A 24,903-nucleotide genomic window follows, 5' to 3' on the forward strand; every position below is an offset into this window, starting at 1 on the left:
AGTATTTGTTCAGTCTGGAGTGGTCTTCCATGGGGTACAAGGTTGACCTGGTGAGCTGGCTGAGTGTTTACTCTCCTATAATGTGAAGCATATATAGTATACCAACTGCTAAAGAGACAATTACACTGGCATTCTCTGACATTGTGTAGATCTCAGCAGCAAATCCTGAATTGTGTGCTTGTTCTGGGCTGGTTCTTATTACTCTGATGGTAAATTGTGACTTTACTGGACAGGATCAGGAACTGGAAGTGAAAACTTCTGTTTTCAATAAGGATGTGGTATTGGGCAACTGCCCAGATATGGAGTGCTGTAACCAATATGACAGGCTTTTGGAATTTAAATATAAGGTCAAGGGAAAAACACTCTGTGACACGGATTGTTTTACAAAATCTGGGAATATTTAGCAGTTGTGTTAGCAAACCAAAGTCATTGAGCAAACAAACAGACCCTCTGAGCTATATAAAAATTAGTCTCACAGGAGCACACTTCACTCCAATGCAGTTTAATATTTGAGAGAGGCCGTAAACAGCCCATCAAAATATTATTAATTCCTCAGTTGATGTTTCACTCCTTCTCAGCATGTGGGCATCACTGACAAGAATGGCATTTATTGCCACTCCCTAGTTGTTCTGAATGGTTTTACAGAACTGAAGGGTTTGCTAGGTCACTTCAGGGGGCACTAGTGTGAGACAGGAGTCACTAATAAACCCTGACTGGATAAGGATGGCAGCTTCCAATCTCTTAACAACAGTCGTGAACCAGTCGGGGATTTTTGCCAACCAACAGTTGGTCATTTTTAATGATTCAGGATATTTTAAAGCTGAATTAAAATTTTCAAATTGCCATGATGAGATTTGCACTCCCATTCCTTTAATTAGCAGTCCAGTAACATTAGCAGTTCCAAAACACAATTTATAAAGGCTTCAAAACCTCTAGGATAGACTCCGAGTAAGAGTTTCAATGCTACAATCGTTGACAGTTTGAGATAACTAAGTGAGAGTTTCTATTGATCAGGCCTCCATGTTTTTCTCTTGAACTTTAACCCTCTTGTTCTCTGTTTGTTGACTGTATTTATGTCATGGCTGACAGGTGCTGTGAAAGGCTTGGTGTGTGAACTCATTCCGAAATGGATGACATAGAGCAGTCATCACTGAAACCATTAAGTTCCTCTACAATTGGTCTCTGTGCGGAGTCTGTGCCTGGAATCTGGCTATAATCGGTCTTATTCTTTCTCCAGCCGTAAACCCTGCAGCATAAATACATACACAAATTAAACAAATGTCACAATATGTAAATTCACAAACACTTACAGCACAGAAAGTGGTCATTCGGTCCATTTTAGGTGTACTAGAGAGATGTTAACTAACCCCACTGCCCCGCTCTCTCCCCATAGCCCTGAATCAATCACAAACCAATCCTACTGCCCCACTCTCTCCCAATAGGCCTGTATCAATTCCCAAACTAATCCCACTGCCGCCCTCTCTCTCCATAACCCTGCATCAATAACAAACTAATCCCACTGCCCCATTCTCTCTCCATAGTCCTGTTAAGATCAGGTTACAGTCTTCCCAGAATATCACAGACAGGGTTTGATTCTGCCTGGATCTGGGAGAGGAGGGGCAGCTAGAGGCCAAAAAAAAGTCTCCATAGTTTGCCGCAGAGGTGTGCAAGTAGAAGCTTGTGCTTGGATTGAAAAGATCAAATTCATGGGGTGTTAAAACGAGGATGGAAGAGTCGCCCAGCTTGAGCTAAAGGGAGAGGTTCCAGGAAAAGTAAACCTCACTGCGAAAGATGATTCTAAAATTGCAAGTTACCTGGCTGAGAAAAGAAAAGAAAAGATGAGGAATAAATACTCAGGAGCTAAGAATCACTTTGGTTTGATTCTGGAGAAATTGACTGTCCATGTAAAGGACAGTGTAAATATACATATAAAGTGTGTTTGTTATATGAAGTGTGTTTGTTTCATTTGGGCTAAGAGTAAGAAAGGGAGTATTCCATTCTGTGGTTTTGAAGTATAAGCTGCCTACAAAGGTAGTGTTTAGTTACAGAGTTAGTAGTTGATAGTCATTTGTTACATTAAATGCCTTAAAACCTGAAATCTTGACATGCCATTCTCTCAGCTATTAACTGGAAATTTGAATTTCTTGTTAAAAATGATTGGCCTCCATGGGGATTGAAATGCTTCTGTAAACTAGCTGCTCTCTGCTATTGTTTCTCACGTTACTCCTGCTTTGATAAACATTATTCCATTTCTCCAACCACCCCCTCAAATCTATCTCTTCCTCACTGTTGGAATTTCCTCTCTTCTCTTTGCTCCATACATTCCTCTTTCCCAAAAATACTTAAACTCATTGAAACCTACAAAATACTTAAAGGAGTCCAGAACCAGGGGACACAATCTCAAAATCAACTTAGGGCAAAGATGAGGAGAAATTTTCTTTGCTCAGAAGGTTGTGAATCTTTGGAATTCTCGACCCCATAGGGCCATGGAAGCTCAGTGATTGAGTATACTTAAGGTAGAGATTGATAGATTTCTGATTAACAATAACGTAAAGGGTTATGGGGTTAGTGTAGGTAAAAGGCATTGAAGTGTTTGATCAGCCATGATCGCATTGAATGGCGGAGCAGGCTTGACGGGCTGAATAGCCTTCTCCTGTTCCTATGTTCCTTTGTTATGGTCAGTGGTAACCCCCAAGATGTTGATACTGGAGGATTCGGCAATGGTAATGCCATTGAATATCAAGGGGCGATGGTCGGATTCTCTCTTGTTGGAGATGGTCATTGTCTGACACTTGTGTGGAGCAAATATTACTTGCCACTTGTCAGTCAAGCCTGGATATTGTCCAAGTCTTGCTGCATTTGGACAAGGGCTGCTTCAGTATCTGAGGAGTCGCAAATGATGCTGAACATTGTACAATCATCACTGAGTGTCCCCACTTATGAGCAGCTGAAGATGGTTGGGCCTAGGACTACCCTGAGGAACTCCTGCAGTGCTGTCCTGGAGCTGAGATGACTGACCTCCAGCAACCACAACCATCTTTCTTTGTGCTAAGTATGACTCCAACCAGCGGAGAGTTTTCCCCCTGATTCCCATTGACTCCAGTTTTGCTCGGGCTCCTTGATGCCACACTTGGTCAAATACAGCCTTAATGTCAAGGGCAGTCACTCTCACCTCACCTCTGGAGTTCAGCTCTTTTGTCCATGTTTGAACAAGGCTGTGATTGGAGGAGGAGTGTCGAGGCAGAATGTGATTGGAAGGGGATAGTCGAGGGGGATGTGATTAGAGGAGGAAGTATTGAGGCAGGATGTGATTGGAGGAGGGAGTGTCAAGGCAGGATTTGATTGGAGGAGGGCTACTCAAGGCGGGATGTGATTATAGAAGGGCAAGTTGAAGCAGGATGTGATTGGAGGAGCGGTAGTTGAGGCACGGTGTGGTTAGAGAAGAGGTAGTCGTGGCACGATGTAATTGGAGGAGGGGGTGTCGAGGCAGGAGTGATTGGAGGAGGGGGAAGTCGAGGGTGATGTGATTGGAGGATGAAGTGTCAAGGCAGAGTGTGGTTGGAGGAGGGGGAGTCGATGGGGAATGTGATTGGAGGAGGGAGTGTCAAGGCAGGATGGGATTGAAGGAGGGCTAGTCCAGGCGAGATGTGATTCAAGGAGCAGTAGTCAAGGCAAGATGTGATTGTAAGAGGGGTAGTCGAGGCAGGATGTGATTGGAGGAGTAGTTGTCAAGGCAGGGTGTGATTGGAGAAGGGGTAGTCAAGGCAGGATGTGATTGGAGAAGGAGTAGTCAAGGCAGGATGTGATTGGAGAAGGGGTGGTCAAGGCTGGATGTGATTGGAGGAGGGGGTGGTGAGGCAGGATATGTTTGGAGCAGGGGGTGCTGAGACGGGGTGTGATCGGAGAAGTGGTAGTTGAGGCAGGATGTGATTGGAGAAAGGCGCATTTGAGGCAGTTTGCAATTGGAGGAGTGGTTGTCAAGGCAGTATGTGATTGGAGGATGGTTTGTTGAGGCAGGGTGTCATTACACAGGAGATTGTGTTTGAGGTGGAGTTTGAAGTTAAGAGTGATATTTTGTGATGATGCAGAGCTCTTCCTCTCTGCTGCGTGCAGTCAGGCCTGGTCTCGATAGGTAAACATGCCTTGAAAAAACCAGGAGTTTAAGTAACAAAAACGAAAATACCTGGAAAAACTCAGCAGGTCTGACAGCATCTGCGGAGAGGAACACTGTCGACATTTCGAGTTCGTATGACTCTTCATACATGGACTCAAAACGTTAACTGTACTCCTCTCCGCAGATGCTGTCAGACCTGCTGAGCTTTTCCAGGTATTTTTGTTTTTGTTTCAGATTTCCAGCATCCGCAGTATTTTGCTTTTATCAGGAGTTTAAGTATTTTTGGGAAAGAGGAATGTATGGAGCAAAGAGAAGAGAGGAAATTCCAACAGTGAGGAAGAGATAGATTTGAGGAGGTGGATGGAGAAATGGAATAATGTTTATCAAAGCAGGAGTAACGTGAGAAACAATGGCAGAGTGCAGCTAGTTTACAGAGACATGTACTCACACGATTGGGATAGTGCTGCACCAACAAACTGCAGCAGCCAGGAGCAGTGGAAAGTTGCTGTACCACTGGAGAGAGGCAACATACAGATTATTGAACACGACAGTGGAAATCACATCTGTTAAAGCGACAGCTGACTGTAACCAGGCGAAAATGGAACCTGAGAGAAAATATCAGGGATATCAGTGACAGGCTATGGAGCTGCAATGATTAACAACACAGCCCTCCATGATAGACAAAGAATTAATCAACTCACACAGGATTCACACATATCCACAATGACCAAGGGTACACACAGACTCCACTACACTTCTGGTCACCAAGACTCCTTAGACAGTACCTTCCAAACCCATAACAAAAACAGAATTACCTGGAAAAACTCGGCAGCTCTGGCAGCATCGGCGGAGAAGAAAAGAGTTGACGTTTCGAGTCCTCATGACCCTTCGACAGAACTGAGTTCTGTCGAAGGGTCATGAGGACTCGAAACGTCAACTCTTTTCTTCTCCGCCGATGCTGCCAGACCTGCTGAGTTTTTCCAGGTAATTCTGTTTTTGTTTTGGATTTCCAGCATCCGCAGTTTTTTGTTTTTACCTTCCAAACCCATGACCACTACCATCTAGAAGGACAAGGGCAGCAGATACATGGGAACACCACCACCTGGAAGTTCCCCTGCAAATCACTCATCATCCTGACTTGGAAGTATATCACGGTTCCTTCACTGTCATTGGGTCAAAATCCTGAATCCCCTCCCTAACAGCGCTGTTGGTATACCTACACCAAATGGACTGCAGCGGTTTAAGAAGGCAGCTCACCACCATCTTCTCAAGGGCTGTTAGGATGGGCAATAAATGCTGGCCTAGCCAGCAACGGCCACATCCCATGAATGAATAGAACAAACACTCCCAGCTCACACCATCTGTAAACTCATCCAAGACTCTGCAGCCCGTTTCTTAACTGGCACCATGCCCCATTCACCCATCACTCTGTCTACACAGAGTGGCTCACAGTTTGAGAGTGCCACACTTATACATTTCTCATCCTGTATCCAGATCCTAGCATGGCCTCAACCCTCTCTCTGTAACCTCCACCATCCTATAACCCTCTGTTGTCTGTCTTCCTCTAACTAGTTTACAGCCACCACTCCAAATGTCTCTGTCTGTGGCTCAGTAACTCTTGGTAAAACTCGGTAAGTCTCAGTAACATCCAGTAAATAACACTTGGTAAGACTTGGTAAAAGTCAGTAAGACTCCTGTGAAGCCGTTTAGGATATTTCACTCTGATAAGGGTGCTGTCTAAATGCAAGTTGTTGTTGTTGTTTTTGAGCATTATTAATATGCCAACATGGAATTCTGACAATAAACATGCCAAAAACTGTCCAAAGAGAAATGACTTATTTAATCACAAGTGTGTAAAGAGTAGAAATTCTGATCAGTGCAGTAGAGACAGGTTAATGTAGACACTTTATCAGAGCCCCAGACACCAGGATGTCTTCTCTCTGTTCTGTCGAAGGGTCATGAGGACTCGAAACGTCAACTCTTTTCTTCTCCGCCAATGCTGCCAGACCTGCTGAGTTTTTCCAGGTAATTCTGTTTTTGTTTTGTCTTCTCTCTTTCTCAGTTTCTAATTAACTTGTTTCTCCTGCTGACGTTCTCTCAGATTCCTGATCTTTTCCTTCCTGTGATTGACACTGTCAGAGGTGCCAATTTTTGGGATGTGACATAAAGGCCTGCCCTCTCAGGTGCTAAACAAATCCCACAGTCTCACTTGAAGAAGAGCAGGGGAGCTCTCCTGGGTGTCCTGACCAATATTTATCCCACAACTAACATCACCAAACAAGAGGATTATCAGGTCATTAACTTATTGCTGCTTGTGGGATCTTGCTGTGTGAATATTGGCTACTGCGTTCTTATATTACAACAGCGAGTAAATTTCAAAAAGTTCTTCACTGTCTGGGAACACTTTGGGATGTCGTGAAAGGTGCTACAGAAATGAAAGGCTTTTGTCTGGTATGTATTTTTAAGCTACTTTTTTCCCTACCACTGTGAGAAAGTCAATCATTGACACCCTATATAACCCCACACTATATAACCTCACACTATATAATCCCACACTATATAACCCCACACTACATGACTCCACCTTATATAACCCCACCCTACATAACCACAACCTATATAACATCACACTATATAACCCCACCCTTTTTAACCCCACCCTATATAACCCCATCCTAAATAACCCCACACTCTATATTACCCCACCCTATATGACTCCACACCATATAGCTCCACCCTATATGATTCCACACTACATAACTCCACCCTGTATGATCCCGTCCTATATAAACCCACCATTTATGACATCACCCTACATAACCCCACACTATATGACCCTGCCCTACATAACCCAACCCTATATGACCCCACCTATATGACCCCACCCTATATAACACCACCCTACATTATCCCACCTATATGACTCCACCTTTTTAACCTCATCCTATATGACCCCACCCTACATAACCACAATCTATATAACTCCACCCTATATAAACCCACCCTTTATGACATGACCCCACCCTTTCTGATCCCACCCTACATAACCCCAGCCTATATGACTCCACCCTATATAACCCCACCCTATATGAACCCACCCTATATAGCCCCACCCTGGATGACCCCACCCTACATGACCCCACTCTACATAAACCCATCCTATATTACCCCACCCTACATAATCCTTCCCTATATGATGCCACCCTATATGACACCACCCTATATAACCCCACCCTATACGACGGCAACCTATATGACTCCACCCTACATGACCACACCCTATATGACCCCAACCTGTATAACCCACTCTACATAACCCCACCCTACATAACACAACCCTATATGACACCACCCTATATAACCCCACCCTATATGATGGCAACATATATGACTCCACCCTACATAACCACACCCTATATGACTCCACCCTGTATAACCCACTCTACATAACCCTACCCTCCATAACACAACCCTATATATCCCTATGCTGCATAACCTTATCCTACATAATCCCACCCTTTCGGAGTATTCAGAATAAGTACATTCCTACTATAAAGAAAAATTCTAAGTGGGGGACCCAGTATCCATTGTTAAGTAAAGATGTTAAGGAAAGCATCAAACTTAGGGAAAAAGCTTACAATTCCTTAAAGATGAGTGGCAGGACAGATGATTGGACAGAATATAAAAAATGGCAGAGAGTGACTAAAAGGTTAATCAGGAGAAAGAAATTAGAATATGAGAGGAAGCTAGCTAGAAATGTAAAAATGGATAGCAAAAGTTTCTATAGGTTTTTAAAAAGGAAAAGAGTACGTAAAGTGAGTGTTGGTCCTCTAGAGAGTGACAATGGGGAGTTAATAGTAGATAATAAGGAAATGGCGGAAGAAATGAACAAATATTTTGCTTCTGTGTTCACTATAGAGGATACAAAAAACATTCCAGTAATAGCTGCAAATCAGGAGGTGAACGGGAGAAAGGAACTTGGTGAAATTGAAACCACTAGAAAAACAATACTGAGCAAATTAATGGAGCTGCAGGCTGGCAGGTCTCTTGTTCCCAATGGATTATATCCAAGGGTCTTAAAAGTGGTGGCTAATGAGGTAGTCGATGTGCTGGTGTTAATTTACCAAAATTCGCTAGATTCTGGAAAGGTTCCATCAGATTGGAAAGTAGCAAATATAACCCCTCTATTCAAGGAGGGTGGGAGGTAGAAAACAGGAAGCTATAGGCCAGTTAGCTTGGCGTCTGTCGTGGGGAAGTTATTAGAATCGATCATTAAGGAGGTTATAGCTGGGCACTTAGAAGAGTTCAAGGCAATAGGGAAGAGTCAGCATGGTTTTGTGAAAGGAAAATCATGTTTAACCAATTTATTGGAGTTTTTTGAAGGAGTAACATGCACAGTGGGTAAATGGGAGCCTGTAGTCTTACTGTACTTGGATTTCCAGAAGGCATTTGATAAGGTGCCACATCAAAGATTATTACAGAAAATAAAAGTGCATGGTGTAGGGGTTAACGGATTAGCATGGATAGGAGATTGGCTGGCTGGCAGAAAGCAGAGAGTATGCATAAAAGGGTCTTTTTCTGATTTGCAAGATGTGACGAGTGGAGTCCCACAGGGGCCTGTACTGGGGCCTCAACTTTTAACAATTTACATCAGATTTCCAGTATCCATAGTATTTTAATTTTTTTTATTCCATCCTGAAAATTCTGGCTCAGATTTCAAGGGGCTGCCAATTGTCCTGGACACTCACCCTATCAACCCTATCGGTTTCTTTCAAAATCTAATCATGAGAATCAACTTTAGGTAATTCAGAGGATGTGAAAGGTGCTATATAAAAGCAAGTCTTTCTTCCCCCTCAGAGATGACACACTTACAGATTACCTGCCATTCCCTTTGATCAGATTACCAATGGCAGCAAATCTGCAGCTGAGTTCACCTTGTGGCCGATGGAAGGTTCCATGTTAGGAGGGGTCACCCTGAGGTAGACATGGCAGTGTGGATTAGTGCGTTCACACTCCATGAGTCAGTGAGAAACTCTGATCCTCCTGGGAGCTGCAGTCAGGGAGTATTCATAGCAACTAGAGCTGAAACTTAATTTCCCAATCAGCAATCTCAGATGGAAATACTTCCAGTGGTGGGCGGGCAGCTGTTTTGAGAAATTTGACAATGGAGCTTTGAATTATCTGTCAGCAACATCACAATGTGTTGGTGTAGGGATTCCTTACCATAAGAAGCCTCCTCCATCTGCTTGGACAACTGGGCTCGAATGGTGGGCATTGGAATACAGGAGAACAACATCAAACTGCGAGCTGCAAAATACAAAACACAAAGCATAAGTCAACACACTGCACCATCACCGTGTGAACAGAGAGAGCACTGTCACCATGTGTACTGAGAATATGGCCACCATGTGTACACAGAGAGCACCGTCATCGCGTGTACACAGAGAGCACTGTCACCGTGTGTATACAGAGAGCATCATCACCGCGTGTACACAGAGAGCACCGTCACCGCGTGTACACAGAGAATACCATCACCGTGTGTACACAGAGAGCACCGTCACCGTGTATACACAGAGAATACCATCACTGTGTGAACACAGACTACACCGTCACACTCACACTCACTCAAAACAACTCACTCACATGAACTCTCACGCCCTCACTTTCACACACACTCTCACTCACTCTCACATGTGTGGTCTGATGTCAATCCCCTCAGTGAGTGAGCTGCCCTGTGTCAGCTTTCTTCAGGGTCTGGCTGAGATTCAGCCCAAGACCGCATCCCATGTGAAGGACACTGAGTGAGGACAGGACCCACTATATCACACTACAGGTACAGAGACTCATCTACACACACACACCTGCTCAAACCCAGGACCTTATTCAAGTGGCTGCACCAAGAGGAAATTACTCGTCCCAGTTATAGGGCCCAAGCCATCCTCCTGCTGCCTTAGGTCAAGGCTAACAGGCCGGAGGCACTGGACTGACTGCAATCCTGACATTGTTCTCATTTCTGTTTTCACAACTGCTGTCACAGTAACAATGTAATGTTGTGACATTATTCGATTGATAACCATAGCAACAGCCCTTCCCTTAACCACAGTGAACTGGCTAAACTAAATCAGGAATTCCAACGTTTGAGCTCAGATAAAGCTTTAACTTTTTCAAGGTGATGCTTTTTTTGGGGTTTAAGATCCTTGGATTGTGTTTTTCCTAGATTAATAAACAGAGTTGGATATTTGGGAGCAATGGGAGGAGTTTTGATGGAAATCATGACCTGTAGTTTGGATCATTTAATACATTGATTTTGTAAGTGTTGGTGGGAAAATGGAAACGAGATGGTGCATCTCTTATTCCCCTGAGTGTTGGGGTGGTGGGGCAGGGAGGTGGTGTTAGAGAGGAAGAGAGACATACAGGAAACAGCTCGAAATACAGGGATCAATTACACACACTGTGACACATACCCTCTCATATAACCCCACACATACTCCCTCACACACCTTCTAAAACACATCTTCTCACATACCCCCTCACACACATCTTCTCAAATGCCCCCTCACACATTGCCCCAACCATTCCTTCACAGAATCCCCCCACATGCTACCTCACACAACCCCCCTACACAACACCCCACACAAACACATAGATTTAATGGATTCAAATTTCACCATCTGCTATGGTGGGATTCAAACCCAGGTCTGCAGAGCATTACCCTGGGTCTCCAGAATACTATTCAGTGCCACTATACCACCGTCCCCTTCACTTCTGGCCTCTTGTACATTCCCCTCTCCTCACTGCTGTGCTTTCAGTCCTCTAGAGCCCATGGGTGGAGTTTTACACTCCAGCAATGAGTTGGCAACATGGAGTGGGTGGGGGGGGGGGGTGTTGGTTGAAGGGTGGGGGTGGGGGCGGCATATAAAATTGTGCGCCAGCCTGTTATAATCCCTGAACTCCACTCAATCCCTGAACTGTTCTCAATCAGGGAACAATTCCCGGCCCCAAAACTGTTCTCAACCCCAAAACTGTTCTCAATCCCAAAACTATTCTCATTCCTGAAACTGTTCTCAATCCCAAAACTGTTCTTAATCCCAGAATTTGTCTCAATCCTGAAACTGTTCTCAATCCTGAAACTGTTCTCAATCCTAAAACTGTTCTCAATCCCAGAACTGTTCTCAATCCCAAAACTGTTCTCAATCCCGAAACTGTTCTTAATCCCAGAATTTGTCTCAATCCCAGAACTGTTCTCAATCCTGAAACTGTTCTCAATCCCAAAACTGTTCTCAATCCTGAAACTGTTCTCAATCCCTGAACTGTTCTCAGTCCCAAAACTATTCTCAATCCTGAAACTGTTCTCAATACCAAAACTGTTCTCAATCCCAAAACTGTTCTCAATCCCAAAACTGTTCTCAGTCCCAAAACTGTTCTCAATCCCAAAACTGTTCTCAATCCTGAAACTGTTCTCAATCCCTGAACTGCTCTACATCAGAAGAAATATGAGCAGGAGTAGGAGCAGAAATGTGAATTGATGTATTTTGGATTGAAGAACATGGAGAGACATTATAAAATAAAGTGTACAGCTCTAAAGGGGATGCAGGAGCAGATGGACCTGGGTGTTTATGTTCATACATCATTGAAGGTGGCAGGGCAGGTTGGCAGTGCAGTTCATAAAGCACACAGTATCCTGGGCTTTAATTATGGTGGCAGAGCACAAGAGTTAATGCTGAACTTGTATAAGAGTGAACACTGGTTCCACCTCAACTGGAGCATGGCACCAATTCTGAATGCTGCACTTTATGAGGGATCTGAAGGCATCGGAGAGAGTGGGGAAAAGATACATGAGAATGATTCCGGGGATGAAGAACTTCATAGATAGAGGAAGTTGTAGATATCTGCACTTTGTAGCTAGATTGGAGAAGTTGGGACAGTTTTCCTTGAAGAAGAGAAGGTTGAGAGGAAATTTGATAGGGGTATTCAAAATCATGAGGGGTGTGGTCAGAGATAGGACTGTTTTCTATGGTAGAAGGATCAAGAATGGGAGGACACACTTTTAAGTAATTGGCAAAAGAGGCAACGATGGCGTGAGGGGAATTTTTTTCACACAGCAAGTGGTTAGGACCTGGAATGCACTGCCTGAGTGTGGAGGAGGCAGGCTCAATTGAAGCTTTCAAAAGGGGAACATTCATTCCCTTCACCACCGACGCACAGTAGCAGCAGTGTGTCCCACCTACAAGGTGCACTGCAGGAATTCACCAAGGCTCCTTCAACAGCACCTTCCAAACCCACTACCAATACCATCTAGAAGGACAAGGGCAGCAGATACATGGGAACACCATCACCTGGATGTCCCCCTTCAAGTCACTCACCATCCTGACTTGAAAATATATCACCATTGCTTCACTATCATTGGGTCCAAACCCTGGAACACCCTCCCTAACAGCACTGTGGGTGTACCTACACCACATGGACTGCAACGGTTCAAGAAGGCAGCTCACCACCACCTTCTCAAGGGCAGCTAGGGATGGGCAATAAATGCTGGCCCAGCCAGCGAAGCCCACATCCCGTGAATGAATTTTTAAAAATTAGACTGTTATCTGAAAAGGAAGAAGGTGCAGGGTTATAGGGGGAAGGTGGGTAACTGGTACAAGGTGAAATGTTAATTTGGAGAGCTGGCACAGACATGTTGGGCCGAATAGCCTCCTTCTGTGCTGTAATGATTCTGTGATTTGGCTCTTTGAGCCTGTTCCACCATTCAACAAGATCGTGGTTCAACTATCTCAACTTCACCTTGTCACAATATTCCCATTAATTATGAATTATCCTTCATTAATTCCCTTAGTGCCTAAAATCTATAACTCGGTCTTGAATCTACTCAACGGCTGAGCATCAGCAGCCCTCTGGGGCAGAGAATTCCAAAGATTCACAACCCTTCGAATTAAGACATTTCTCCTCATCTCAGTCCCAAATCACCCCTTATTCTGAGACTGTGGTCCTGTGTTCTAGACTCGCCAGCCAGGGCAATACATTTTCTCAGCATCTACCCTGTTAAACCCCTCAGATTTAGATCACCTCTCCTAACCTCCAGGGAATATAGGCCTAATTTACTCAATCTCTCCTCATAGAACAATCCCCCATCCCCCCACCCAGGAGTCAGTCTAATGAAGCTTCATTGCACTCCCTCATGGACAAGTTCTTCCTTATAAGGAAAGCAAAATTTCACACAGTACTCCAAGTGTGGTCTATGTATTGTAGTAAGATTTCATTACTCTTATATTCCAATCCTGGTAACAAAAACTAACATACCATTTGCATTCCTAAATGCTTGCTGTAACTGCATGTTAACTTTCTGTGAAACATGTACAAGAACACCCAGGTCCCTCTGAATGCAAACCTTATCCAAATTCTCATTATTTAAAAGAAATTCTACTTTCTTCTTCCTGTTCAAGTGGATAATTTCACACTTTGCCACATACTATTCCACCTACCATGTTCTCCCCACTCGCCCAGCCTGTCTCTGCCCCTCTGCAGCCTCTTTGTGTTTTCCTCACCACTTTCCTAAATAACTTTATATTGTCAACAAATTGGATATGTAACACTCAGCAGATTCATCTAAACCATTGATATAAACTGTAAGTAGCTAAGGCCCCAAGTACAGATCTTTGCAGCAATCTGTTGACCTGAAAATGACCTGATTATTCCTACTCTCTGTTTTCTGACCATTAACCAATTCTCAATCTATATTACCCCAATTCTATGAGTCCCAATTTTGTGAAATAGCCTTTTGTGTAGCACCTTATTAAATGTTTTCTTTGAAAACTCATATCCATAGCTACCCTGCTAGTTTTTTAAAATTCATTTATTGGATGTGATATCGCTGGCTGGGCCAGCATTTATTACCCATCCCTAGTTGCCCTTGAGAAGGTGGTGAGTTATACCCAAAAACTCTTAACAGTTTGTCAAACACAATTTCCTTTTCATAAATCCATGTTGACTCTGTGTAATTGTATTATGATTTTCTAAGTGCCCTGTGACATAATCTCAGGATAAGGGGCAGCCCATTTAAGACTATGGTTGGAATTTTCTGGCCCTGTTGGTATCGGCCATCATGACGGATGGGGTAGGGGAGCAATATCCATTCCACCCATCAATGATGGGCCTGTTTCCCACCGCTGCACGTCGGGAACCTAGTTTCAATACTTTAGCATCTCACTATAAGAACTGCTGGCTGGAATCTTTCCCCATGCTGGATCATCACCAACACATTTCACACTGTACATAAACATTGTGCACCTGGCGGGCTGCACCTCGCTTGGGACTTTGAGGTTTGTTTACCTACCTTGCTTCAGGCAGCACTCTTGGTCATCAGCACCAGGCTTCGCAGGCAGCACCACATCACTCTTAGAGGTGCTCACGGGCAGGGGTCTACCTACTAGACTAGCCGTAAAGTGGGGGGGCTTTTCAACAGCTGCAGGACTAGGGCCTGCTTCAGGAAGGGGGAGAAGTAACCTCAGGCAAAGGAAGAGGCTGCAGGGCGAGGACTGTACTGGGGAATGGGGGGTATCCCAGAGTGTGTGTGGGGGGCACATGTTGATCTGTGCAAGCGGCCTCAGGATGGAGAGGGCTGAGGAGGCAGTCTCCAGAGGAGACGAGCCCAGATGGTGATGTGAGGGTGTGTGTGAGAGAGTGAGTGGTGATGCGCCTTCAACTGGCAGTGAGTGAGATGCCAGTGAATGTGTGATGGGCTTGAGAGTGTGTGAGTTTAGAGTGATGAGATGGTTGCCTTACACTGGCAGCACGGATGAGATTATTCATCTGTTTTCTGCACTGGATGGCTGACCTCTTGTGTGCAGCATTGGCACTGACCACCTCTGCCATTGCCTCCCAAGCCGGAATGGTGAGACTGATGGGCCTCCTGTGGCCAGAGCAGGGGGTAGAGGACATTGTGGCTGGCCCCCACAGTGTCCAGCAGGTGTCCCAGGGATGCATCACTGAATCAGGGGGCTGCACTCTTGTCTTTTGGGGAGTAGTCTTGTCTTCACTGGAGTAGTCCTGGGCTGCAAGCACAGTTGCAGTTTAAATATGGTGCCCTGCACGAAGAGGCGGTGAGGTAACAACATGACGGGCAAATCAGAAGCGTGTTTCCTAGGACTGCATAATTAATGAGGTGGAAATGGGACTATATGGCGTGAAAACCCACCATTGCAGCTGGCGGGTAAAATACCCTTTATCCCGCCCGCTACTGCACTTAGTGTAAATCTGGGATGATTCTGCCTTATGTTCCTTTGTTTTAGACTCATCAGCCAGGGGAAACATTTTATCCACATCCAGTCTGTCACACCCTGTAAGAATTTTGTAAGTTTCAATGAGGTTACCTCTCATTCTTCGAAACTCTAGAGAATACAGGCCCAGTCTCCTCAACATCTCCCCAATCTCTCCTCATAAAACTATCCCGCCATCCCAGGGATTAATCCAGAGAGCTTCCATTGCACTCCCTCCATGGTAAGTATGTTCTTCCTTAGATAGGGAGATCAAAACTGGACACAATACTCCAGGTTCGGTCTCACCAAGGCGCTATACAATTGCAGTAAGACATCCTTACTCTTGTACTCAAATCCCCTTGCGATGAAGGCCAACATACCATTTGCCTTCCTAATTTCTTGCTGTACCTGCATGTTAGCTTTTAGTGACTTATGAACAAGGACATCCAGGTCCCTTTGGAGAGATTTCCCAATCTCTCACCATTTAAGAAATACTGTCTTTCTGTCTTTTCTATCAAAGTGGATAACTTAACACTTATTCAAATTATATTCCATCTGCCATGCTCTTGCTCACTCACTTAGCCTGTCTAAATCCCCTTGAAGCCTCCTTGCATCCTCCTTACAACTTACATTCCCACCGTTTGGTGTCATCAACAAATTTGAAAATATTACGTTTGGCCCCCACATCCAAATCATTTACATAGATTGTGAACAGCTGTGACCCCAGCACCGATCATTGCAGTACCCCACTAGTAACAGTCTGCCACCCCGAGAATGACCCATTTATTCCTCCTCTGTTTTCTGTCTGTTAACCAATTCTCAACCTATGCTAGTATAGTACCCCAATCCCATTTTATTTACTAACCTCCTGTGTGGGACCTTGCCAAAAGCCTTCTGAAAATCCAAATAAACTGCATCCATTGGTTTTCCTTTAGGAGGGGATATCCTCAAAAAACTTCAACACATTTGTCAAACATGATTTCCCTCATAAATCCACGTTGGGTCTGCACATTTTAGCATTCTTTTCTAAATGTCCAGTTATCACATCCTTAGCAATAGGTTCTAACATTTTTCCAATGACTGACGTCAAACTTACAGGTTTGTAGTTCTCCATCCTCCCTCTTCCTCCCTTCTTAAATTACTGGGGTTACATTTGCAACTATCCAGTCTGCAGTAACCTTTCCAGAATCTAAAGAATTCTGAAAGATAGCCACCAATGCATCCACTTTCTCTGTAGCCACCTCCTTCAACACTCTGGGATGAAACTCATTTGGTCCAGGGGATTTATCAACTTTCAATTCAAGTAACTTTTCAAGAACTAGCTCTTTACTAATACTAATTTCTTTTAGTTTGTCAGTTTCACAAGTTCTTTGGTCACTTAGTATTTCTGAGAGATTTTCTGTATTTTCTTCCATGAAGACAGATGCAAAGTAACTCAGCAGGTCTGGCAGCATCTGTGGAGAGAGAAACAGAGTTAATGTTTTGAGTCTGTGTACAGACTCTGTTTCTCTCTCCACAGATGCTGCCAGACCTGCAGAGTTTTTTCAGCATTCTTTGTGTTATTTCAGATTTCCAGCATCCGCAGTAATTTTGTTTTCATTGATGCAAAGTAATTGTTTAGTTTCTCCACCATTTCCCTGTTCTCCATTATAAATTCTCCTATCGCCAACTGTAATGGGCCCGCATTTGTCCAAGCTAATCTTTTTCTTTTCACATACCCAAAGAAGCTTTTACAGCCCGACTTTACATTCCTCACTAATTTGCATTCATATTCTCTTTTCCCTTAATCAGTTTCCTGGTCCACCTTTGCTGGGTTCTAAATTGCTCCCAATCCTCAAGTTTACCACTTTTACTGGCACCCTTATAAGTCATTTTCTTTGATCTAATGCAATTTTTAACTTCTTTCATTAACCATGGTTGATTTGCCTTACACTTTGGGTGTTTGTGCCTTAGAAGAATGCATATCTGTTGCAGACCATGTAGTATTTCTTTAAATACTAGCCATTACCTGTCTAACACCAAATCTTTTAGTATATTTTCCCATCCACCATTGCCAACTTGCCTCTCATACCTTCAAAATTTCCTTTCTTCAGATTTAAGGCCCTAGTTTCAGAACAAACTATATCATATTCAAAATTAATGCAAAATTCCATCATATTATGATCACTGTTTCCCAAAGGCTTCTTTACTGCAAGGTTATTATTATACCTCTCTCATTACACAACACTAAACCCAAAATAGCCCGATCCATAGTTGGCTCCTGAACGTACTGCTCCAGAAATCCATCTCATAGACACTCCAGGAATCCATCCTCCACAGCATTAGTACTAATTTGGTTCACCCAGTCTGTGTGTAAATTGAAGTCGGCCATTATTACTGTATTACCAATGTTACATGCATCTCTAATTTCCTGATTTATACCATGCCCAACATTACCTCTACAGTTTGGTGACCTATAAAAACTCCTACCAATGCTTGCTGCCCCTTGTTGTTTTTCCGGTCAAACTAATTCTACATCTTGATCCCACAATCTAAGGTCCTCTCTCACTAATGTACTGATCTCATCCCTTATGAAAAGTGCTACCCCATCTCCTTTGGATATTCAGTTCCCAATTTTGGTCACCCTGTAGCCACGTCTTAGTAACAAAAATTAAGTCATACCTATTTACCACAATTAGTGCATTGAAATCATCAACCTTTTAGCTAATGCTACATGCATTCAGATAGAATGCCTTTAATTCTGCTTTTTTAACTTTATTCTCTATTCTGATCCTATTTGATGCCTGCCTATGCTTCATCTGTCTTCTATTTTTGTTTTCTACTTTTCTACTTCCTTTTGCCAGTTTTGCTTCTCTCCAATCTGAGCTCCCTCTCAGATTCCCACCTCTCCTACCAATCTAGTTTAAACCATCCACACCAGCACTAGTGAATCTCCCTGCAATGATGTCAGTCCCAGTCCTGGTAAGATGCAGCCCATCCATCTTGTTCAGGTCCCACCTTCCCCAGAACCAGTCCCAATGCCTCAGAAATCTGATGCCCTCCCTCCTGCATCAGTTCACCAGCCATGTGCACAATCGCTCAATTCTCCTACTTCTATGCTCACTAGCATGTGAGACTGGAAGTTATCCTGAGATTACTGCTTTAGAGGTCCTGCTTTTGAATCTCCTTCCTAGCTCCCCAAAATGTGCTTTCATGACCTCCTGTCCCTTCCAACCTGTCATTGGTACTTATGCGGACCACGACCTCTGGCTGTTCACCCTCCCCTGGAACAAAGTCCTGCAGCTGCTCCGCAACATCCTTGACTCTGGAACCAGGGTGGCAACACCATCATGGAGTTATGTTTATGGCTGCAGAAGCTACTGTCTGTTCCCCTAAGTAATGAATCCCTATCACTACTGCTGTTCCCCATTTCTTCCTCTCCTCCTGTACAGCTGAGCCACCCGTGGTGCCACGAATTTGGCTCTGACTGCACTCCTCAAGGAACCAATGCCTTCACCAGCATCCAAAATGAAAAACCAATTAGCGAGAGGGACCTCAGGCTCCTGCACGGCCTGCCTGGTTCTCTTGGGCTGATTCCCCAAAAGCGAGAGTGCGCTCTTTCTCGCTTGCGCACGAAAGAGCGCACATCTCCCTGAGGCAAAGTGCAGCCTCAGGGAGATTGCTTACACTTTAAAAATATTAAAAATAGAAAAAAAATTCCCTAACATGACAATGTCACATGAGATGGGACATGTTCATAATTAACATAATAACTTTATTAAAAATGTTAAAACCCTGCATGAAACCTCATCCCGCCCATGGATGAGGTTTCATGTTTTTTCTATTGCCCACCAGGGCTCCTGGTCTGCCTGACAACCTTAAGGTTGATCAGGCAGGTCGTTTAATTGTATAATTGATCCTGTCAATGGCCTCAGTTGGCCATTGACAGGTCAGTGGGCACACAGCTGATTTTGCTGTGCCCCTGCCTTCCTGAAAATTTAAATGGGGTGGGATGATGTTGGGGGTTCTGCCCGACGTCATCCCAGATCATTTTACACGTCGGCGAGAGGGCACCGCCACCTGCTCGCTGACAGCAAAATTCTGCCCTTCTGCAGCTGTTGATGCTTTCTGCACATGTGGTCATCTAGGTCACTGCAAGTGTCCACAACTTCCCACATACTACAGGACACAAATTGAAAGTGACTGAGCGGCCTGCCATGCCTTACCTTTACTTCACTTACATTAACTTTATTTTATTTGATTTACTTATATGAACTTTTTTTTACTTGGCTTTAACTTAATAAACCTCACAATTGTGATAAACCTTACTAGTACTGATAAATCTGACTAATACAGTTTAGCTATTTAACACTTCATGTTTTTCTAATCTGCACACCCTCCATAAGGAGGTAGAATTTTTTGCCCATCCCTAATTGCCCTGGAACTGAGTGGCTTACTAGACTATTTCAGAGGGCAGTTAAGAGTCAACCACATTGCTGTGGGTCTGGAGTCACATGTAGGCCAGACCAGGTAAGGACAGCAAATTTCCTTCCCTAAAGGATATTAGTGATCAGATCAGTTTTTACAACAATCAATGATAGTTCCATGATAGTCATTACTGAAACTAGCTTTATAAATTAATTGAATTTAAATTCCACCAGCTGCCACGGTGGGATTTGAACCCATATCCCAGAGATAATTAGCCTGGAGCTCTTAGTTACTAGCCCAGTGACATTACCACTGCACCACCATCTTCCCAAATAGCTTTTCCCGATACTTAATGAGGTACAAAAAGGGCTTTCTTTCCTTAGATTTGTTCTGTAACGTTTAGATGTAAATTTATAAATGGAAGATCATTCAAAATTTTAGCAGAAACAAACTTCAGAATTTTGAACAGAGCGTTTGAGGTTTTTTTTAAATCTGAGTTTCCTCATCGCTTAGTCACAGGGTTCTGATTTATGACTGTTTTCGGAATATTGAGTTCATCTTTGAATGAAATGAATTTACATAAATACCTCTTGAAATTCTGAAACGCTTGCAGCATCAGCCAGATTAGTAATTCAATGATGAGTATTTGACCAATATTTGAATATGTGACCTCAAACTTGCCTTTTTATTCATTCTCAGAATGTAGTAATACTGACAAGGCCAGCTCCCAATGGCTTATCTGGATTACCTCAAGGAAATTAAAAGTCAACCATACAAAAGAACCTGTGTTTCACAACCTCAGGATGATTCAATGCACTTCACAGCCACTGAAGGACTTTGGAACTAAAGTCACTCTTACAATGTAGGAAAAACATAGCATATGGGACTGGAGTAACCTGGAGACCACTCAGAATCACAGAATCACACAGTGCAGAAGAGGCCCTTTGGCCCACTGAGTCTGCACCAACACGTGAGAAAACCTAACCTACCTAATGCCATTTACCAGCACTTGGACCATAGCCTTGAATGTTGTGACATACAGCCAAGGGAAGGGTGGCAGATTCCCATCTCTGGAGGACATCAGTTGATTTTTGACAACATTCTCGCAGTGTCTCATTGCTAACCCACAAATTACAAAATTCACTGACTTCAAGTTTGGACTTGCACTCACAACCACAAGGATTATTAATCCAGTAACATTCGTGCTGGGATAGTGTACTGGACAAGGTTAGGGTCTTGCAGCATTTAGAACCAAGACAGCCTTACAAATGGTCTACTGTTCCTGATTTGGTTGTTATTTCAAATCATTCAGACAAAGGACTTGAATTGTGCAGCTCCTGAGCTTGTGCAGAACATTTTCACCAAGAGAGTTGATCTAATTTCTATCAGAGCACTTAAAATGCAGTTAGTCACTTACCAATGAAATATAAGGAGCTTCTTTTCACAAAGGCCATGGTGGTAAATCCAACGGTGTTGGAGATTATGCCCATCAGCACCAGCGAGATGTCACTTAAACATCTGGAGAGGATCAGAACTCCAAGGAAGCTGGTCAGAAACATGATGTAGCAGGCTGCCTTGCCGTAGCCCACCCAGACCGCATCCCAGCTCAATGGGGGCTTCAGAACAAAGATTGAGATGATATTCTCCCCGCCAGTTACTCCAAAATCATACAGGAGGTAGCAGAGAAAGAGAAGAATCACCTCTGTGCTATATCTCTTCAGACTGAGATTATTCACGTCTGTGGGAACCCGGCCTTGTGGGCAGACTGTTGGGTATCTGAGGATAAATGCTGAGTACAGCAGACTTAATAAATACAGAGTCAGACATAGACAGATTAGCAGGAGCCCATGCTGGTTATTAACTTTCACCAGGAAGAAGTGACCAGATGCCACACTGCCCAGGAATCCAGCCATCCCTGATGCTACCTCCAACATATTTAACCTTAGACTGCGTCTTGCTGCTCCCGACCTCAGGGCAGTGATAGCATTAATCCCACTCCAATAAGCTGGGAACCCTCCAGTCAATCCATTGATCACAGCTGATCCATACATCACACTGACAGGCAGCTGGAAAATGTGGGTGAAGAGCAGTAACAGCCTTCCCAGTAGATACCCCAGTAATGGCACCACCAGCAGAACCTTCTGACCTTGGCGATCTGCCCACTTTCCCAATAGCACTGTTGTCAGTAAGGGGGCTAATGAGTAGATCATGTTGTAAATCATGTAGAACTGGGCCACTTCCTTCTGGGCCAGGTCACTGTTGCCAGGCGTTGTCCCATTTAGCCGGTCATATACCACCATCAACAGCGCTGTGTCAAAGAGGGAATTGGCTACATTGGTCACAACCACCACTGGCTCCACAAAGCTTAACAGACCATCCATATCACCAACCTGAGCTATCTCTACTACTACAATATCTGTCTCAATGTCCACTGTGTACAACCGGCTGCATGTCAGACTCTATAGGGAGACTGCGTCTGCAGCATACTCTGTCTGGGGCAGTCTCTGTCTGGAGCAGACTCTGTCCGGAGCAGTCTCTGTCTGGATCAGTCTCAGAGCGGAGCAGTCTGTGTTGAGCAGTCTCTGAGTGGAGCAGTCGCTGCCTGGAGAAGTCTCTGTCTGGATCAGTCTCTGTGTGGAACAGTCTCTGTGTTGAGCAGTCTCTGTCTGGATCAGTCTCTGTGTTGATCAGACTCTGTCTGGTTCAGTCTCTGTGTGGAACAGTCTCTGTGTTGAGTAGTCTCTGTCTGGATCAGTCTCTGTGTGGAACAGTCTCTGTGTTGAGTAGTCTCTGTCTGGATCAGTCTCTCTGTGTGGAACAGTCTCTGTGTTGAGCAGTCTCTGTCTGGATCAGTCTCTGTGTGGAACAGTCTCTGTGTTGAGTAGTCTATGTCTGGATCAGTCTCTGTGTGGAACAGTCTCTGTGTTGAGTAGTCTCTGTCTGGATCAGTCTCTGTGTGGAACAGTCTCTGTGTTGAGCAGTCTCTCTGTCTGGATCAGTCTCTGTCTGGATCAGTCTGTGTTGAGCAGTCTCTGAGTGGAGCAGTCGCTGCCTGGAGAAATCTCTGTCTGGATCAGTCTCTGAGTGGAACAGTCTCTGTACTCGGAACTCAGTTTATAAATCTCACTCACAGAACTGCAGCTCGGTTTTATTGAATTCTGCATGCAATTAGGGAAACTCCCTCTTGATAGTTTGAGTTTTTCTGTAATAGTTGCTGACGTGAGCCTGATTTGGTATGAGGAATTGTGAGAATGAAAAAAGGAACTAGTATCTAACTCCATGAAACCCACATAGTGCCTTTGGAAAGTGAATTCGCCACTGTGACTCATCACATTTGAAACCAGACAATTTTTACTCTTGGAACTTTAATGGATTTTCTAGCTCTCAGTAATAAGGGAAGGTGATGGCATTGTGGTATTTTGCTGGGGTAATGACCCAGGGTAATGCTCTGGGGAATGGGGTTCAAATCCCACCACAGCAGATAGTGGAATTTGAATTTAATAAATATCTGGAATGATGACCATGAAACCATTGTTGTAAAAAGCTTTAGAGAAGGAAATCTGCTGGTCTGGCCCACTCCAAATCCACAGCAATGTGGTTGACTCTGAAATGGCCTAACAAGTCACTCAGTTGCTACAAAGTCACAAAAAAAGGAAACAGCAATGGCAAGTTCAGCCCTGTCCTGTCTCACAGATTAGTTCAAGCAACAGCCTGACATAGTCATGCTCATAGAATCATACCTTACAGACACCACCATTACCACCAGGACAGACCCAGCAGAGGTGGTGGCACAGTGGTATACAGTTGGGAGGGACTCTAGTCCCCATGAAGTCACCTGGCATCACAGAATCACAGTGCAGAAGAGGCCCTTTGCCCCATTGATTCTGCACTGACACATGAGAAATACCTGACCTACCTACCTAATCCCATTTACCAGCATTTGGCCCATAGCCTTGAATGTTATGACGTGCCAAGTGCTCATCCAGGTACTTCTTAAAGGATGTGAGGCAACCCGCCTCCACCACCCTCCCAGGCAGCGCATTCCAGATCGTCACCACCCTCTGGGTTAAAAAGTTTTTCCTCACGTTCCCCCTAAACCTCCTGCCCCTCACCTTGAACTTATGCCCCCTTGTGTCTGATCCTTCAACTAAGGGGAACAGCTGCTCCCTATCCACCCTGTCCATGCCCCTCATAATCTTGTACATCTCGATCAGGTCGCCCCTCAGTCTCCTCTGCTCCAACGAAAACAACCCAAGTCTATCCAACCTCTCTTCATAACTTAAATGTTTCATCCCAGGCAACATCCTGGTGAATCTCCTCTGCACCCCATCCAGTGCAATCACATCCTTCCTATAATGTGGCGACTGCAGAACTGCACACAGTACTCCAGCTGTGACCTTGCCAAGGTTCTATACAACTCCAACATGACCTCCCTACTTTTGTAATCTATGCCTTGATTGATAAAGGCAAGTATCCCAAATGCCTTTTTCACCACCCCACTGACGTGCCCCTCCGCCATCAGAGATCTATGGACACACTCACCAAGGTCCCTTTGTTCCTCAGAACTTCCTAGTGCCATGCTGTTCATTGAATACTTCAGATCAAATATGGGCAAAGAAACCTGCTGCTGATTACCACAACCCTCCCTCAGCAAGATGAATCAGTGCTCCTCCATGTTGAACACCACTCGAAGGTGCAGAATGTACTCTGGGGGAGTTTTGCTCCCTAAAAATGAGGTGTCAACCTGATGAAGCTATAACACAAGACTACTTGTGTGCCAAACAGCATAACCAACAGGTCATAGACAGAGCTAAGCAATCCCACAACCAATGGATCAAATCTAAGCTCTGCAGTCCTGCCATATCCAGTTGTGAATGGTGGTGGACAAGTAAACACTCGAGGAGGAGGCTCCACAAATATCCCCATCCTCAATGATGGAGGAGCCCAGCACATCAGTGCAAAAGATAAGGCTGAAGCATTTGCAACAATCTTCAGCCAGAAGTGCTGAGTGGATGATCCATCTTGGCCTCCTCCGGAGGTCCCCAGCATCACAGGTGCCAGTCTTCAGCCAATTTGTTTCACTCCACATGACATCAAGAAACGGCTGAATAGCAAAGGCTATGGGCC

General features: G+C 44.3%; 1 protein-coding gene across 2 annotated transcripts; it reads right to left on the reverse strand.

The window, feature by feature from the left end:
* Positions 1-848: 848 nt before the first annotated feature.
* On the reverse strand, positions 849-22,918 carry LOC121286750 (thymic stromal cotransporter homolog). Of its 2 annotated transcripts, XM_041203781.1 has the most exons (4): positions 21,194-22,916; positions 9,338-9,421; positions 4,563-4,719; positions 849-1,246 (listed from the first exon to the last, which is right to left on the reverse strand). In XM_041203781.1, exons 1-4 carry the CDS (start codon positions 22,155-22,157, stop codon positions 1,117-1,119), a joined length of 1,335 nt encoding a protein of 444 aa, XP_041059715.1. In that variant the 5' UTR covers positions 22,158-22,916; the 3' UTR covers positions 849-1,116. The 2 variants fall into 2 exon arrangements, with proteins under 2 accessions (XP_041059715.1, XP_041059716.1); XM_041203782.1 differs by lacking the exon at positions 4,563-4,719 and having other exon boundaries at positions 21,194-22,918.
* Positions 22,919-24,903: the final 1,985 nt, after the last annotated feature.

The sequence above is a fragment of the Carcharodon carcharias genome, chromosome 14, assembly GCF_017639515.1.
Source record: "Carcharodon carcharias isolate sCarCar2 chromosome 14, sCarCar2.pri, whole genome shotgun sequence".
Lineage (NCBI taxonomy): Eukaryota > Metazoa > Chordata > Chondrichthyes > Lamniformes > Lamnidae > Carcharodon > Carcharodon carcharias.

Excerpts from the sequence above, each read along its gene's own strand:
- LOC121286750 (XM_041203781.1), bottom strand. The coding sequence starts at position 22,157 with ATGGATGGTCTGTTAAGCTTTGTGGAGCCAGTGGTGGTTGTGACCAAT. Across the intron at positions 4,720-9,337 it reads GATGGAGGAGGCTTCTTATG|GTTCCATTTTCGCCTGGTTA; the intron begins GTAAGGAATCCC and ends ATTTTCTCTCAG. Across the intron at positions 1,247-4,562 it reads TGCAGCACTATCCCAATCGT|GGTTTACGGCTGGAGAAAGA; the intron begins GTGAGTACATGT and ends TTTATGCTGCAG.